The sequence below is a fragment of the Panthera uncia genome, chromosome C2 (assembly GCF_023721935.1).
Source record: "Panthera uncia isolate 11264 chromosome C2, Puncia_PCG_1.0, whole genome shotgun sequence".
Lineage (NCBI taxonomy): Eukaryota > Metazoa > Chordata > Mammalia > Carnivora > Felidae > Panthera > Panthera uncia.
This window is the reverse complement of record NC_064810.1, coordinates 145,880,687-145,897,425: the sequence shown is the minus strand read 5'-3', so window position 1 is coordinate 145,897,425 and position 16,739 is coordinate 145,880,687. Positions and strand designations below refer to the sequence as shown.

The 16,739-nt window shown below is 44.2% G+C and overlaps 1 protein-coding gene across 3 annotated transcripts; it reads right to left on the bottom strand.

Moving 5' to 3' along the window:
- Nucleotides 1-930: 930 nt before the first annotated feature.
- LYZL4 (lysozyme like 4) lies at nucleotides 931-16,379 on the bottom strand. 3 transcript variants are annotated; one of them, XM_049628944.1, is made up of 5 exons: nucleotides 16,166-16,379; nucleotides 11,813-12,004; nucleotides 11,543-11,692; nucleotides 7,921-7,999; nucleotides 931-1,189 (listed from the first exon to the last, which is right to left on the bottom strand). In XM_049628944.1, exons 2-5 carry the CDS (start codon nucleotides 11,949-11,951, stop codon nucleotides 1,120-1,122), a joined length of 438 nt encoding a protein of 145 aa, XP_049484901.1. In that variant the 5' UTR covers nucleotides 11,952-12,004; nucleotides 16,166-16,379; the 3' UTR covers nucleotides 931-1,119. The 3 variants fall into 3 exon arrangements, with proteins under 3 accessions (XP_049484901.1, XP_049484904.1, XP_049484903.1); XM_049628947.1 differs by having other exon boundaries at nucleotides 11,813-11,911; XM_049628946.1 differs by having other exon boundaries at nucleotides 16,266-16,376.
- Nucleotides 16,380-16,739: the final 360 nt, after the last annotated feature.

Here is a 16,739-nt window from a genome sequence, read left to right as displayed (position 1 = left end):
CAAACAAGGCAGAGAGAGAGAGAGAGAGAGAGAGAGAGAGAGAGAGAGAGAGAATCCCAAGCAGATTCTCTAGGGACATGGGGCTAAATCCCACAAATCGTGAATTCACGACCTGAGCGGAAATCAAGAGTTGGACAATTAAGTGACTGAACCGTCCAGGTGCCCCACAGCATTGTTGATAAAGAAGAAAAATCCCTAAACGGAAAAAAAAAAAAAAAAGTTGCAACCAAAGCATGACAGCAATTGCCTTTGGGAGCTAAGATCACAGGAGAACATACATATATATGTATGTATATATATATATTTTTTTTCTGTATTTTTTTCCAGTTTCTCTAATGAGAGTATGAGTTCTGATAATTTTTTCTAAAACTTAACTTTTTAGGGGCACCTGGGTGGCCCATTGGTTAAGCGTCCGACTTCAGCTCAGGTCATGATCTCAGAGTTTGTGGGTTCCAACCCTGCGTCAGGCTCTGTGGTGACAGCCTGGAGCCTGCTTCTGATTCTGTGTCTCCCTCTCTCTGCCCCTCCCCCACTCACCCTCTGTCTCTCTCTGTCTCAAAAATAAATAAGCATTAAAAAAATTAAAATTTAAAAAAACACTTGAACTTTATAAGAAAGAACACCTGTCACTTGATTCTCTCCATAGAAGTACAAGGAGGATTTTGTAGTGTCACTTCCACCTGGGGTCCCAATGTGGACACGGGTTGGGATTGGTGGCCCTGCTCGCCCTTGACCCCTCTTTTCTTCTCCTGTATCTTTTCTTCCCTTCCCTATTTAATATTGACATTCATGGACACACCTTGTTTTCCAGATAGTTTCCTTCCTCTAAGTCCTCCATCTAAGATTAAATAATAATAAAGCATGATGACGGTAAATAATGGTTATCCGAGTAGCAATCACAGGATAATAATACAAGTGGAGACCTTTGGTCCAGGTTGAGTAAGCAGCTGGTTTATTCTACATCCCGCATCCCTGGAGGAAGCAAACTTTCGTCCTTTTCCATCTGATGGAGCTGTCAAGCTGAGAGATAATCAACAGGATTGCGTGAAGGCAGCAAACAGAAAAGCGTCTTCATTTGGGAGGTACCACCAGAGAATGGCGTCAGGGCCGCCCCTGCGGCTACAGCCTGCATCCATCCAACCACCGTTCCAGAGTGTCTGAGTACTGGCAGTTCAGGGACCAGGAGGGCCTGCAGAAAGGAAAGCATGGAGTGTACAGGCGGGGGCTCCCCAGTGTCCCAGCTCAGGATCTGCAGGTCCAACAACCCCCTGCTGGCCCACTTACAGCCCAGCCTGGCCTCTGCAGGCACATTTCCTAGGCTGTTGTGCCTCTCGAGTATGACCCTCTTGCTAACCCCAGTGCATCCTGGCACAAATGCTCGTGCCGCCTGCGCCCACAGCATACTCACGCTGCCCTCCACTTCTTTCCGTAAGTCCCACACCATGAACGGGAAGCCCCTCCCCTAGCCTACAAGAGAAGTATCCTTGACTTCTCTGAAGTGAGCATCAGAGGAGTTCTGTGACTTGCCCAGGGTCAGAGGGCGAGTCCTTGATCTGAAATGGGAACCCTTGACCTTGAGCCAGGGCCTCTTTCACCTTTCCGTGCACGTGTTTCCCCCCTCACCTTTCAAACTCCCTTTCAGCTCCTCAACCCTCAACCCAGCTCCTCAAACTCCCTTCTAGCTGGTCCTAGGCCAGCTAGACTGAGTTTTTCAAAACTTTTCTCCTGAAAAGTGATCCCTCTATTCCCAGCCCCCATGCCAGTACCCAGACCCCAGGTCCTCTGCTCCCAACCTGGAAGCTGTGGGGATCTCCAGACCAGATGCAGACCATTAGAAACCCTGTTTTGTTAGGCCATCCCTCAGCCAGGCAGGCCCCCATGAATTTTCCAGGGTAGGGGTTCCACAGTTAAAGAAAGGGCTGTGAGCCCCTGCCCCCCACAACTATAAAGCCTCGGGGGGAACACACACATACGTATTTTCAGAAATTGCAAGGCTCTACATAGCCCAGGGCAGGCACTGCAGAAGGGAATCCCATGGGCATGCAGGCCCTCGGTCTTCTCCCTTCCTGTCTGCCTCAACCCTGCAAAGCTGCTTGATCTGAGCTTTGAAAAGACATGGCTGCTTATTACTTTAATAAGAGCTCACTTTGCTGGAGTCCTGAGCAAGTGGGAAGGCCTTACTCAGCCTGGCCCAGCATATCTCTACTAAGTGCTATACAATAATGATGACTTTAGCTCATTAGTGCTTGCCCTAGAGGGCCAGCCATGCTTCTAATTAACTGGGAGAATAAAGACGGTATGAAAGATGCTTTAAACACTTGGAAGACACATTAAGGGGACTCCCACTTGAAAATACAGTCTATTAAATTAGTGAGGAAAAGGGATTAATGAATAAGTAGTATAGAGAACACTGACTAACCATTTGAAAAATATAAAGCTGGATCCCTACCTCACTAAAATAAATTCCAAGAAGACCAAAAATTAAGTATAAAAACATAAAACCATGAAAATTTTATTTTCTAATATTAATAAAAACTTGGGGCGCCTGGGTGGCTCAGTCGGTTGGGCGGCCGACTTCGGCTCAGGTCATGATCTCGCGGTCCGTGAGTTCGAGCCCCGCATCGGGCTCTGTGCTGACAGCTCAGAGCCTGGAGCCTGTTTCGGATTCTGTGTCTCCCTCTCTCTGACCCTCCCCCATTCATGCTCTGTCTCTCTCTATCTCAAAAATAAATAAACGTTAAAAAAAAATTAAAAAAAAAAACAAACCTTAATATAGGGCTTATTTTGCACCAGGCACTGTTCTATATATCATTTTATTTTTAACGTTTTTTTTTAAATTATTTATTTTTGAGAGAGAGGGAAAGTGGGGGAGAGGCAGAGAGAGTCAGGGACAAAGATATGAAGCAGGCTCCAGGCTCTGTGTTGAAAACAGAGAGCCCAATGCGGGGCTCAAACCAACGAACCATGAGATCATGACCTGAGCTGAAGTCAGACGCTTAACTGACTGAGCCACCCAGGCGCCCAGCACTGTTCTAATATAGAAGAAAACATGGCTTGATTTCTTTACAAACCTGGAGTACAGTTTCGTATAAATTCAGGAGCCACAAAACAAAATATTGAGGGATTTGGTTCTGTGAAAATGTAAAACTCCTATATGATGGATACACCATAAATGAAGTCAAAATACAAATCACAAACCTGAAACAAATAGTTCACATAGATATCATGAACGAAGTTCTAATAACCCTAATTTATAAAAGACACGTATAAAATCAATAAAAACGAAAGAAAACATTATCATCTCAAAAGAAAAACAAGCTAAGAATATGAGTAATCAGTTCAGAGAAAAATGGCCAACAAATACATGAAAAGATATTCAGCTTCTTTGTTTAAAAATGCCAGGCAAAATAGAATGGCATCATTTTATAAGTGTCAATTTCCAAAAACTACACAAATTTTATTGCTCTAGGTCAATGAGCTGAGGGAACAGGCCTTCTCACGCAGCGTATCTGGGGGTGCTCCCTCTCTGAATGCCAATTTAGCAATCTCTCTACCAACGTTTATTTCTTTTGAAGTTTATTTATTTATTTTGAGAGAGAGAGACAGAAAGAGATAGAGAGAGAGAGAGCTGAAGGGGCAAAGAGAGAAGGAGAGGGAGAGAATCCCATGCAGGCTCCATGCACTGTCAGCACAGAGCCCAATGTGGGGCTCAAACTCATGAACCACAAGATCATGACCCTCTGAGCCAAAATGAAAAGTCAGATGCTTAACTGACTGAGCCACCCAGGCTCCCCTCTCTACCAACATTTAAATGCACTTAGTGGTGCTAGCAAATGGAAACAATCTACCTGTTCATCAGTAAGGGACTGGCAGATAATTACCTGCAGCATCCAGAGGGCAGATACCTCTAGGTATCACTATGCCAAGATTTGCAAGCTCTTTAATAAGTGAAAAAAAAGTTAGGTGCAGGTCAGTGTGCATGTTGGGATTTCATGTGTGTTTTAAGATATTTTTCTTATTCTCAATATTTACACATTTTTCTCTGATTTACAAGACATATGAACAGCGGTGACCCTCAGGAGGCTGCTGATAAGAGCAAGATGTTTATTTTTTGATTTTCATTTTTAAACACATATGTCTTATTTTTATTTTGAGAAATGATAAATAATAAATTTCTAAAAATTTTAATGGCTTCTAGGTAACAGCCCAAATGTGGACTTGATCTTCCAACAAACATTTAGGGAAGACTTATAATATGCCAGGCACAGAGCCAGATGCTGGAGGCAAGTAAAACAGACAAAAATCTCTGACTGAAGTTAGCACCAAAAGGCACAGAAAATGACAAAAAAGCAACAATGAAAAGCTGACCTCTGAGACTGACACACATTCTGTTGCCAGATTCTGAACAAGGTCTCACTGCCTATAGGGCCCTGAGGTCACTATAAGAAACACTACTCAAGACTTCCGCTGGTAAGATGGGTCCACCTGCAGTTCTGCCCCTCCTCACTCACTGACTGTTCAAAACCCTGCCCCCACAGAAGAACCATGCAGAGAGAGTCCTTTGATTGCCTTCCACATGACCAGAGCACAGATTTCCTGGGCCAACCATCTACTCTTTGAGCAGACTGGTAAAAGCTGAAGCTTGGAATTGCACAGATCTAGAATTAGTTCCACCACTGTGGCCATGGGTAACTTGTACCTCTCAGTGCCCCCGTTTCCTCATTTCACAAGGAATAAGAATACTCACTGCACAAGGATTGTGATGTTCATATAGACATGCAAAGCCTACATACCGGCAAAGGAAAGAAATTGTAGCTATCATTAAAGGATTTCCTCTATTGTAAGATATGTTAATGATTTATTAACAACTTTTGTTAAAATTTGGGAGGACACATCAATTACAAGATAAACCCTAATAGCAAAAAATATTAAGATGCACAATCTGACACTGAAAAAATATTTACATTGTTTCTAGATCTAATGGGTGACTATAATGCCCCAAATCAATCAGGACATCAATTATGAAATACGGGACAGAGAGAAGGTGGAAAAGGCAAAAGAAGGTGGAAATTGGTGGTGAGACAGTGTGTAGTGGATAGCATAGGCCCTCCATGATAAATGGTATCGGTGGAGGTGGTGGAGGTGCATGCTGGGAATGGAGGGTTTTTATGTACTCCACTGACTCAGACTAGGAGAGAGAATTAGACACACATATCAGGAAAATCTCCAGGTTGGAAATTGGGCCAGGAGACTTACACACTGTTCTATAACCATTAGCCAAGTAACAGTGAGCAGAAACAAGAAAAAGCCACATGACCTGTCTATGTGGCAAATACTGAATAAGAGGGAAAATCTGTCCTTATTCAAAGAAAAAAAAAAAGAAAGTAACATGGTACTTATGGGAAAATAGTAGTAGAAGAAAAGGGAGCTCATCATGAAATTCAGAGGAACATTCCTCTGAGAATAATATACTACAGAATCCAGAAGTAAATTTTATATAACTGATGTCTTCAATAAGATGTCACCAGGCACAAGCTCTGGAGAAAGCCATGGAAGAGAAAGAAAAGAGATTAAAAAGGCAAGAGCTTAAAAAAAAAAAAAAAAGATGGATAGGCTAACACAGAACTTCAAAGATACTAGAAGTGTAATAAACAAAATTCAACACCCATTCATGATTTTAAAAACCTTTAACAAACTAGAAATGGAAAAGATGGAAAAGAACACTCAATCTGATTAAGACTATCTCAGAAATTTTAAAGAAAATAAAACAGTTAATGATAAAATATCCAATGTCTTACCTGTGAGATTGGGAATGAGACAAGGATGTCACTATCATCACTTCTACTCAACATTTACTGGAGTTTCTAGCCAATGCAATAAAGCAAGAAAAAGAAAGCAAAATGTATTGAGAGTCAAATGTGAAAGATTAAATAAAGTTTTTTAGAAAAAAAATTAAGAAGACTATCCTCATGACCTAGGAATAGGCAAATATTCCTCTAAAAAAACACAAAAATAACCATAAAAGAAAATTAATAATAAATTTTTTTAACGTTTTATTTATTTTTGAGAGAGAGAGAGACAGAGCATGAACAGGGGAGGGTCAGCGAGAGGGAGACACAGAATCTGAACAGGCTCCAGGCTCCGAGCCATCAGCACAGAGCCCGATGCGGGGCTCGAACTCACAGACCGCGAGATCATGACCTGAGCCGAAGTCGGCCACTCAACCGACTGAGCCACCCAGGCGCCCCAAGAAAATTAATAATAAATCAGACTGCATTAAGACTAAGAATTTCATTTTATCAAGACTTTTTTAAGAAAGTGAAAAGGTAACCGACAAAATGAAAGATGTTTGCAATACTTGTATCCAACAGAAAATTTTACCCAGGGCATACAAATAATTCCCAATGAATTAATAAGAAAAAAGACAAATGTAATAGGAAAACTGACAAAACTATTGAACAGGCACTTCACATAAAAGGATATCTAAATGGCCAATAAAATTTAAAAAAGTGCTCAATCTCATTAGTTGACAAGGAAACACAAGGTAAAACCCAATGCAATACTACTACACAGCCACAAGAAAAACCTAAAAAATATCAAGCACTGATAATAACTTGGAGCCACCAAAACCTACAACAGCTGGTGACAGCGTAAATTGAATCCCTCTAGAAAACTGTTTGGCAGAATATACCAAATCTGAAAACATGCATATCTATGACTAACAATTTTATTCCTTGGTATAATCAATGGAAATCCATTTATACATTCACCAAAAGAAAAGTATAGACTGTTCATGGCAGCACTAAAAAAATGAAAACTATTCAAATGCCCACCAATGGAATAATGGATACATAAACCGATACATCCATCCATATAATGGAATACTATATAGCAACGAAAACAAACAAATTAGAACTATACACAACAATATGAACAAATATTGAGTGAAAGAAGTCAAATACAGGCCCAACCACTTGTAAATTTTGGAAGTCTTTACTAAGCAAATACATGGTTATAGAAGAAATCAGAGTTGCAGTGATTTTTGGTAACAAATATATAACTATCCGTTAATACATCTAATACAACACCTAATATATAAAGAGTTATTTCAAACAAATATGATCTGAATTTTAAAAATAAGCAAAGGAGAGGGGCAGGGGAAAAATCACAAAAGAATATAAATATGTAACAAACATAATGGGAAAACACCCCTAATGGGATATCATAAAATGCAAAAGAAGATAAAATTATTATATACCTTTCAAATGGCAAAGATTTTATACTTGATCAGAGTTCACTAAATAGGCATCTTACTAAGCTCTTAATACTGATATTGGTACAAACTTGCTGGAGAGTCATTTTACAACATTAAGAACCTTACAAGAATTTAGATGAAAGAAATAATCAGAGATATAAACAGAGATTTATTTCAAGGATGCTCACCCTAGCCTCCTGTATAACTCTAAACAAGATTTGAGAAAGAAAAAATACATTCCACTTAAGGCAATTTGTCTGATAATTATGTCCTTCCTCCTGAGAGCTCGGGGTTGCAGAACTCAGTGGTGTTCTACCGCTTATCTTGGGGAGTAGGATCCCACTAGTTTGAGACTACAGATATGCAGAGACCAAGATTAGGCCAAGATTAGGATTAAATATAATTGGTGGGGGCGCCTGGGTGGCTCAGTGGCTTGAGCATCCAACTCTTGGTTTCAACTTAGGTCATGGTCTCATGGTTTCATGGATTCAAGCCTCGCGTTGGGCTCCATGCTGTCAGCATGGAGCCTGCTTGGGATTCTCTGCCTCTTCTCTCTCTCTGCTCCTCTCAAATAAATAAATAAATAAACTTAACAAAAATTTTTTAATAAAAAATATAATGGGTGATGGTCATTAATACAGACTATTAGAAAATGTACCACTTACCATGCTCCCAACCCTTCCTTATCTTTTACGATTTTCTTAACACATTCAATTGTCTTCTTCAAATCTGGATTCAGTAAAGCTGTGGAAAAAACACAGTGGAAAAATACGACTCCACAACTTGGCAGCTAAGTCAGAGTGATGTCAGGGAAGCTACAGGGTACTCATGTTTAGAGAGGTTTCCATATGATTCCAAGGATAAATCTATCCCTAGATTTTTCTCAAGACAACCCTAGGAGGTAGTAGCATGTGGTCCTCTTTTACTAAATCTATTGATTTTTTTCTTGTAATTCTTATCATAATATTTTCATTAAAAATATTTATGTATAGTGAATATACTGTGCTAAGCAATCTAAGAAGCAGTGGACACAAAAATGGCGAACACAATAAATCTGTCCCTGTCCTCCTAGAGCCTGCAGTCTGATAGAGAGAGATAAAGATCAGAGATAAGTATAATACCAAAGATACCTGGCATGATGGGGGAATGCAGCTTGACATGGGAGCTGATGAGTGGGGGCACCCCATTCAGACTTTCAGGGTCAGGGAGGGGTTATTGGACCACGTGACATCTAAAAGAGTAGGTAAGGAAAAGGGGTGGAAGGATCACAGAAGGAAAACTGGTCCAGGCAGAAGAAACAGCATGTGAGATGGCCTAGAGGTGCCTCTGGGGAACCAACATGACTAGGCATTCATCACCCCATTCTCTCCTTTGAATGTGGAAGCCAAGACCTCCCACCTGGGTTACTGCAATACCTTCCTTCTTGACTACACTTTGCCTCCTCCTTTCCCTAATCCAGTCTGATGGCTTGTCCTTAAAACAGTACTTCGGTGCCCCCTGGTTGCCTGTAAAACAAAACTCCACGTCCTTGGCAGAGTCCAACTTTGCCCCAACGTACCTTTCCACTTCCACCACCTTACCCTTCCATTGCCTTCCTCCATGGCCCCACCATTAGAGACCTACCAAGGGGCAGGAGACAAAGCTAGTGCCCACCCTGAAAGTGGGTGCTCTACCCCTGATACCCACAGCTAGGTAATCATACACAGTTTCTCTTCCTGGACTTTATTCATGCTCATCTCCCAATCTGGATCAGCTCAACCAAACAGGACGGTCCTTAAAAGTCTGCCACTGACCACCAACCAAGCTCACTGCGCCCTCTTCCCTCTTCTGAATAAAATGCCACTTTGATGCAGCACTTACCTGTTAAATCCATACATGTGTGTATACATACCTACGTGCATACATAGGTACACATGTGCATGCATGCTTACACACGCACGTGTGTGTGCGTGTGTGCGTCCTAAACCCCAGCTGCTTTGTAAATTCTTTGAATTAAGTTGTATTCGTCACACACACCAGGCAGTATACCAGACGCCGTGCTCAGCTCTTAATGTACACTATAGCACATTAAAAACTCAACAAAAGCCCTGGGAGGTAGGTCCTCTTATTACCACTTTACAGATAAGATAACTAAGGCTCAGCTCACACAAGTAGTAAGAGGTGGAGCCAAGATTATCTCTGCTCCTCACCCTGCTGGACAAGGACAGGATACAATTCCCTGAACTGCTCCCAGGACTTAGCACAGGGCCTAGTAGCTCTTGATGGTGCCTTGCTTCCTTGTGGCTCAGGGAAGACCTGCTGGCTTGTGGTTACAAATTCCCAAGGAGACTGTTTCCCCGTCTTTTTAGAATGTCGTTGCTTTCAGGATATTCTAGCTCATCTCTTCCAGCTGACAGTGCTGCTCTCAATGTGTCTCCAACGTACCTCCTTGCTTTGCTCAGGCCCCATCTACACGATGACCTCAAACCTTTGCCTTAGGCCACAGGGAATCAGCTGATGCCCCCTGGGTCACCATCAGCTTCAATCTTCATTTATCTGTCTGGATTCTTGCTCCTCACTTTAGCCTTTAGGGATTTTCCTTTCTTGCCAGGCCAGCCAGGTACTATAGAAGATATTTCTTTTTTAAGTAGGTTCCATGCCCAATAAGGAGCTTGAACTCACGACCCTGAGATCAAGAGTCACATGCTCTATCAACTGAGTCAGCCAGGCATTCCAGATTTAATTTTTTACATTTTATCTAGTGGGAGGGTTTTTCAAAGATATCGACTCCACCATATTTTCATCACAGCACTCAGTACCATGTCTATTATAGATAATTAGTTGTTTCTCTGGTCAGATTATGGCAACCAATCAGTCAATCTTCTTATGAGATATAAATCATGGGCCTATTGGGTTTCTCTTCTTGTCTTGGCTACCAGGAAGCTTAGGATGACACTGAATGACCTATCACAGTAATTATGTTCTTAATGTGTAGATTTCCCCTAGACTTTGATCACTGTGATTTTGGGCCCTGCACAGTGTTTTCCATACATTATCCCACTGAATGTTCACAGCAACCTTAAGAAGTAGTTAATGTTATCCCCACTTCACAGATGAGGAAGCTCTAGGAAGTGAATTGCACAAGCTCATGTAAGTCACTTTGTAATGGGAGTGGCTGGGAATCCCACTGGGTTCCTGTGTGTTTCCTGCACCTTTCCCTCCTACTTTGCAATTCTGTGTCGTCTTGAATCTGGGAACTGTCTTACTTCTCTTTGGAGTCCCAAGGCCAAGCATGGGGCCCAACACCAAGCAGGTTTCTCCTGGCCCATATAAGAAGCTTTACCATGACCTCCCCACTCTGTCTCCTAAAGACCCAGCTCAGCAGCTATAGGTTCTAGAACGTTTCTCATTCATCATGGGGGAAGGAGGTTTGCTCATTAGGGAGACCCTAAGAATGCTGGGCTCTTAGACCCTCCTAAGGCAGAATAACAGCCTCAAGTTTCAGAGAGAGCTCTGGCCTGGTGCTGCACCCTATTGGTTTAGTCCTGACTCAGGAGTCACACTGCTTGGGTTTGCCTCTCAAGATACCACCTACCAGCTGTGTGGCTTTGGGCCACTAACCCTCTCTGGTCCTCAGTTTCCCCATTTATAGAAGGGGGATAATAATGATGCCCATGTCATGGGTGCCTTTGAGAATATTAGACGAATTCATATCCATGAAGAGCTTACTGGAGTACCTGGCGGTTTGCCAGCATTAGAATGGCAACTCCAGGAGACCTGGCACTTAGTGGGTCCTCAGTAAGTGCTAGGATGATGGAACCCTGGGCAAGTGCAACCTCTTGACTACAGGTACTTGGAACCCCTGAGAGCGGCAGCAAAACTCCCTTTGTAAGAGCCTACTCCTGTATCCTCCCAGCGACCACTTCTGCCTGTCCAAGCGGCAGCAACCATTCCCCTTGAAGTAGAGTGTTGTGCCCAGGTGTGGGCAAAATGAAGCCCCCACAGAGCCCTCTGCTCCAACCCTTCAGGCCCAGAGGCTCTGATGCTCGCAGCCTCTCCCCCGCCTCCTCTCAACATTCTGACACCTTCTCTGCCTATCCGGATGGGCATCTGCATTCCTCTTTGGACAGCCCAGCCTCCCCTCTCCGCAGCCCTTTCACCGCACTCAGCCTCCCAGGCCCCGCCCCTACCAGCCCCGCCTCCTCCCTGCTCCAAGCCTGCAAACTCTGGCCACCCTGAAGGCAGGCCTCGGGAGCTCTGTGCTGCAGCCCCCGGTGCCCCGGTGTGGAATGGAGGGAGGTGACCTACCAGAGCAGGACATGTGACAGCGGTTCTTGCCCGTGTCGCACCAGTCACGGTTGGGGATCTGAAAGAGGCCGTAGCCAGTGTAGTCACGTTGGAGGTTCTCGTAGACCGCCGTGGGGTTGAACTTGCTCTCAAAATAAGCCAGGCACACCCCTAAGATGGAACAGGAGGTGGGTGGCCAGGGGGAAGGCGAATTGGGGATGCCTAGATGCCTAGGCAGAGGCCAGAGGAAAAGGAGGTGAGGAGAGAAGGGGCTTAGAGGGACCTACTCACAGTTTGCAAGGCTGTAGCCCTCGAAATGATCCAGGCCTCCATCTTTGAGCTTCTTAGCCACCACGCAGCGCCCCATGATAGCAGCGCCACTTGGAACCACTAGGTAGCCAAGGAGGGAAAGAACCAAGGATGCCTTCATTTCTCAGGTTCCTGGCAGTTCAGGGCAATAGTGGCCAGGTGAGCCTGGTTTCTCTAAAGGAAAAGAAGGGTGGGGGTCTGCGATTCAGTGTGTTCAGATAAAGGGGAGTCTCCCCTGGCTTAACCATGATACTTCTTCCCACCCTAATCCTCTGCTTTGTGTCACTGCAAATCCGGGACGCCCGAAACCCTGCCTCTCCTCCTCTGCTTGACGCCCTATTTCCTAAGGAAATTGGTCTTGTGAAGGTCACACCCTCACATTCTTTCCCTTCAGCAAAACCCAAAGACATCAAATCCTCTCTTCCCCTTTATTATGCAGGTAGAACTTGTTCATTAGGTACAAGTTGGAAAACAGGAAGAGAAGGAAAAACTTCAATGTGGTCCCACTACTCAAGCATTATTATTACGTTGAATTATTTCCACCACTGCATTTTATCCTAGAATATATTCAGAGTTCTGGTCTCACCCTTTCCACAGTTTGTCCCCAGACTGTCTACAAATCAAACTCTGCTGAGCTTTCCTCCAGCTGTCCACACAAGGAGACAAACCCCAGTCCAGCCGAGACCTGCCACATAGCAGGGGTGTCATCACTGACAAAAGCAGGCAAGTCCCTGAGCCTCACAATGCCTGTGCTTTCTCATCTGTGAGAATGGGGGTCATGCGTGGGGTGCTGAGAGAATTGACTCCTGAGTTTCTCCTTCTCCATTTCTGTTGTCACCACCTAAACCCCCTCATCACCATCCCCTCAACCACCCTCATCACCGAACCTTAACCACCACCCCCCCAACCGATCACCATTCCCTGAACCTCCTTCTGTACCTTCACCTAAACCCCCCTCATCACTGCAAGCTGAATGGTAACCCAGCCTCTTGGTCTCCACTCCTCCCAACTCTTCTAGATGGTGTTCTTTCCCTAAATTTATTTATTTATTTTGAGAGAGAGAGAGAAAAGCAGAGAGATTAAATCTCAAGCAGGCTCTGCATTGTCATCAGGAAGCCCAACCAGGGGCTCGAACCCACAAACTGAGAGATCGTGATCTGAGCCAAACTCAAGAGTCGGAGGCCGCTCAGCTGGCAGTCACCCAAGCACCCCAAGGTGGTGGTTTCTAACATGAGTGACGAATGTCCCCAAAGCATATACAAAATGTTACTCTTGGAATGCTTCTAGTTCCCTAGTCCTTATCAGAGCAAACCCACCCTTGGCTTTCTAAGTCCTCCATAATCTGGCCTTACCCTGCCCTGCCTCCATCAGGAGGAATCCTCAGTCAACTCTGAATTCCCATGTTGCTCCTTCTCTGTTCTCTGCACCTCCCTACCCCACTCCCCACTGCCCATGCCCCTTTCCTTAGCGTCTCCATACATGGCTCTTCCCAATCCACAGGGCCCTACCATGCCCTTCCCCACCCAAACATTTCTCCATCTTCAGGTGTCCACTACAGGTGCCACCTCCTTGAAGCCTGATGCAATCCTGCATAAACGTTCCCCCTCTAAGCCCCTACTGCCTTCAGAATCACCTCCAGAACCTAGCAGGTGATTGTCCTGTTCTGTGCTATGTCCTATCGCTCAGACTAGAATGTGCAATTGGAAATTACAACATAACTTCTACCTGGCATGCCCTACAGCCCCAACACTGTGTAAATATGTTAATTAGGCAACTAATTGCATCCACCTGTCTGTTATCATTCACAGGTGTGTGCCTGTTCTGCAGCCTACATTTACTTGCATAAGGGGTTCTTGACCTTGGCACTTGGGCTGGAAAATCATTTTTCCTGGGGGCTGGTCTATGCATTGGAGTTTATTTGGGAGCACACCTGTCTCCAGGTGCCAGAAGCTCCTCCCCTTCGGTTGTGACAAACAAAAAATGTCTGCACACACTGCCAAACGTCTCCTGGTGGACAAAACTGTCCTCTGTCGAGAACTAATGATGCAAATGTCTAACTTGGGAAAAAGTTAGAAATATACGAGTATAGTCCTGAATTAGAAGAATTTCACTTTTAAACATTTGTTTAAACTCTCAACTCATATGATTAGTTACAGACATCACTATTATACGGCATACCCTATTGAGGAGGGCCTGGCATTTAAAGTGCTCAGACTTGGGAATCAGATTGCCTGGGTTCATATTCTGACTTTACCCTGTAATAGCTGGGATTTTAGGAATCCCAGGAATAATGGAAGACAGTTACTCAGCCTCTCTGTACCTCATCTAAATAATGATAAAAAAATAATGCTTACCTAATTGTGTTGATTTAAAAGGTGAAAGAGTTAAATATGCAAAGTATTCAATCCGCAGAAGACACCTGTCTTTCTGAACTGTGGTCATACTCCTTGCCCTTAGCTTAATAACCAAATTCCAATGCATATTGGAAGAGAAGTCTATGTTTACATTTTCCAGCAGAGCAAAGGATATTTTCAGCAAAGGATATCCGTCTCCCAGACAGACATAAAAGGCATACTTAGTCCTCCCTCCTTCCTTCTTCCCTTGCAGTGAATTCACTGGGAGTCCCATCTCCTGTTCTACCAAAGCCTATCCACCTCTCGCCATCTCCTCTGCCTCATGGCAGTTCAGAAATCTCCATCAACTCTGACTTCTGTAGAGGTTCCTAGGTATACTCTGAAACCCTACAATCTTCTCCTGTTCCCCTATCCCTATTATCCACACAACAGCTAGAAAGTCCTCTTTAAAAACATATATCCAGGGGCACCTGGGTGGCTCAGTTGGTTAAGGGTCTGGCTTCAGCTCAGGTTATGATCTCACGGTTCATGAGTTCAAGCCCCACGTCGGGCTCTGTGCTGACAGCCCAGAGCCTGAATTCTGCAACGAATTCTGTGTCTCCCTCTCCTCTGCCTTTCCCCCATTCATACTCTCTCTCTCAAAACTGAATAAACATTAAAAAAAATTTTTTTAAACATATATCCAGTCACATCACTCACCTCCTGTGGGTTCCCCTGGCACTTTAAATGAAATCCCAACTCCTCAACCCAGCCAACAAGACCCTTCCTGCTCTAGCCCCTGAGTACCTCTCTAGTCTGATTTCACACCTCTCTCCCCACCACACTCACCTTGCATATCTCTTTTCCTTAAACATGCCAATCTTATTCCCACCATGGGTTCTTTGCATCTGCTGTTTTTTTTTTTTTTTAAGTTTATTTATTTTAAGAGAGCAGGAGAAGGGCAGAGAGAGAGAGAGAGGGAGAGAGAGAGAGAATTCCAAGCAGGCAAGCACAGAGCCCACTGCAGGTCCCAATCCCACAAACCACGAGATCATGGCCGGAGCCAAAATCAAGAGTCAGACGCTTAACCAACTGAGCCACCCAGTCACCCCTTCGTCTGCTGTTTCTTCTGGCTGGAACAGGACTCCCCCAACCACCACAGAGCCTGCTCTTTGTGGTCATGGTCTCAGCTCAAAAATGATCTCAATATCTCCTCTGATCACTGCTCCATCACAGAAAATCATTTCTATTTTCTTCATAATATAAGTCAATTTCAGAAATTACCTTGTTCATTTATTTGTTCCTCTATCTCTCACACCAGAGAGTAAGCACCAGGAATGCAGAAACCTGGTCTGTTTTGTTCTCTGCTTTATCCCCAGAGGGGCGGGGGGTGGGGGTGGGGGGAACTTAGAGAGGGAGGGAACCAAACCATAAGAGACTCTTAAAAACTGAGAGTAGGGGCGCCTGGCTGGCTCAGTTGGTTGAGCGTCCGACTTCGGCTCAGGTCATGATCTCACGGTCCGTGAGTTCGAGCCCCATGTCGGGCTCTGTGCTGACAGCTTAGAGCCTGGAGCCTGCTTCGAGTCTGTGTCTCCCTCTCTCTGACCCTCCCCCATTCATGCACTGTCTCTCTCTGTCTCAAAAATAAATAAAACATTAAAAAATTAAAAAAAAAACTGAGAGTAAACTGACAGTTGATGGGGGGTGGAAGGGAGGGGAAAGTAGGTGATGGGCATTGAGGAGGGCACCTGTTGGGATGAGCACTAGGTGTTGTATGGAAACCAATTTGACAATAAATTTCACATATTAAAAAAAAGAACTTAGAACAGAGCCTAGTATATAGTAGGTGCTCTGAATCTCTGTTGAATGAATGAATGAATGAATGCCAACCCTTCCCAACAGAATTGTCGTCATATAAGCAATAAGTGGATTTTCTGAGTGTCTCTTGCACCTGGGTATCATCGTAACTGTCCTGGTTCCTGCCCATCCTATACCAGCTTACCAGTTCACCAGTCCTTCTGCAGGCCTTGGTGCCTCCTCACGGGAGGGGAGAAGCAGCCACTGTGGCAGCTTTGACCTTTATTGCAGAAAAGTTGCTCTACCTGCACTCGGTTCCCTGGGCTTTTCAGATTCCACTTCCTTGATAACCCGATTACCTCCACCCAAGAGCTTCTAAACCCAAGTGCTTCTCCATAGTGTGCTCTTCTAGAATCTTTTCTATGACATCAGTAGCTATGCGCCAGAATATTCTGAAGCAGGGAGGGGTCTGTCACCAACACGGTGTATTAGTTTTCTATTGTTGCTGTACCAAGCTACGTCAAACTTAGCAGCTTAAGCTATACAAATTTATTATCTTAAAGTTCTATAGAGGAGAACCCATTCCATTGCTCATTCAGGTTGTCGGCAGAATAAAGATCCTTGTAGCTGTAGGACCAAGACCCCGTTTCCTTGCTGGCTGTCAGCTGAGGGCCATTCCCAGCTTCTAGGGGCCATCTGCATGACTTGACTTTACCTCCCTCCCCTATCTTCAAAACCAGCAATGATGGGTCAAAACCCTCTCATGCTTTGACTCCTTC

What these genes read in the sequence shown, in the direction of transcription:
- LYZL4 (XM_049628944.1), bottom strand. Translation starts at nt 11,951, where the DNA reads ATGAAGGCATCCTTGGTTCTTTCCCTCCTTGGCTACCTAGTGGTTCCA. An exon ending in GGGCTACAGCCTTGCAAACT is followed by an intron (nt 11,693 to 11,812) that starts GTGAGTAGGTCC and finishes GTTCCATCTTAG; the next exon opens with GGGTGTGCCTGGCTTATTTT. An exon ending in AAGGAAGGGTTGGGAGCATG is followed by an intron (nt 1,190 to 7,920) that starts GTAAGTGGTACA and finishes TCCTTTCTGCAG; the next exon opens with GCCCTCCTGGTCCCTGAACT.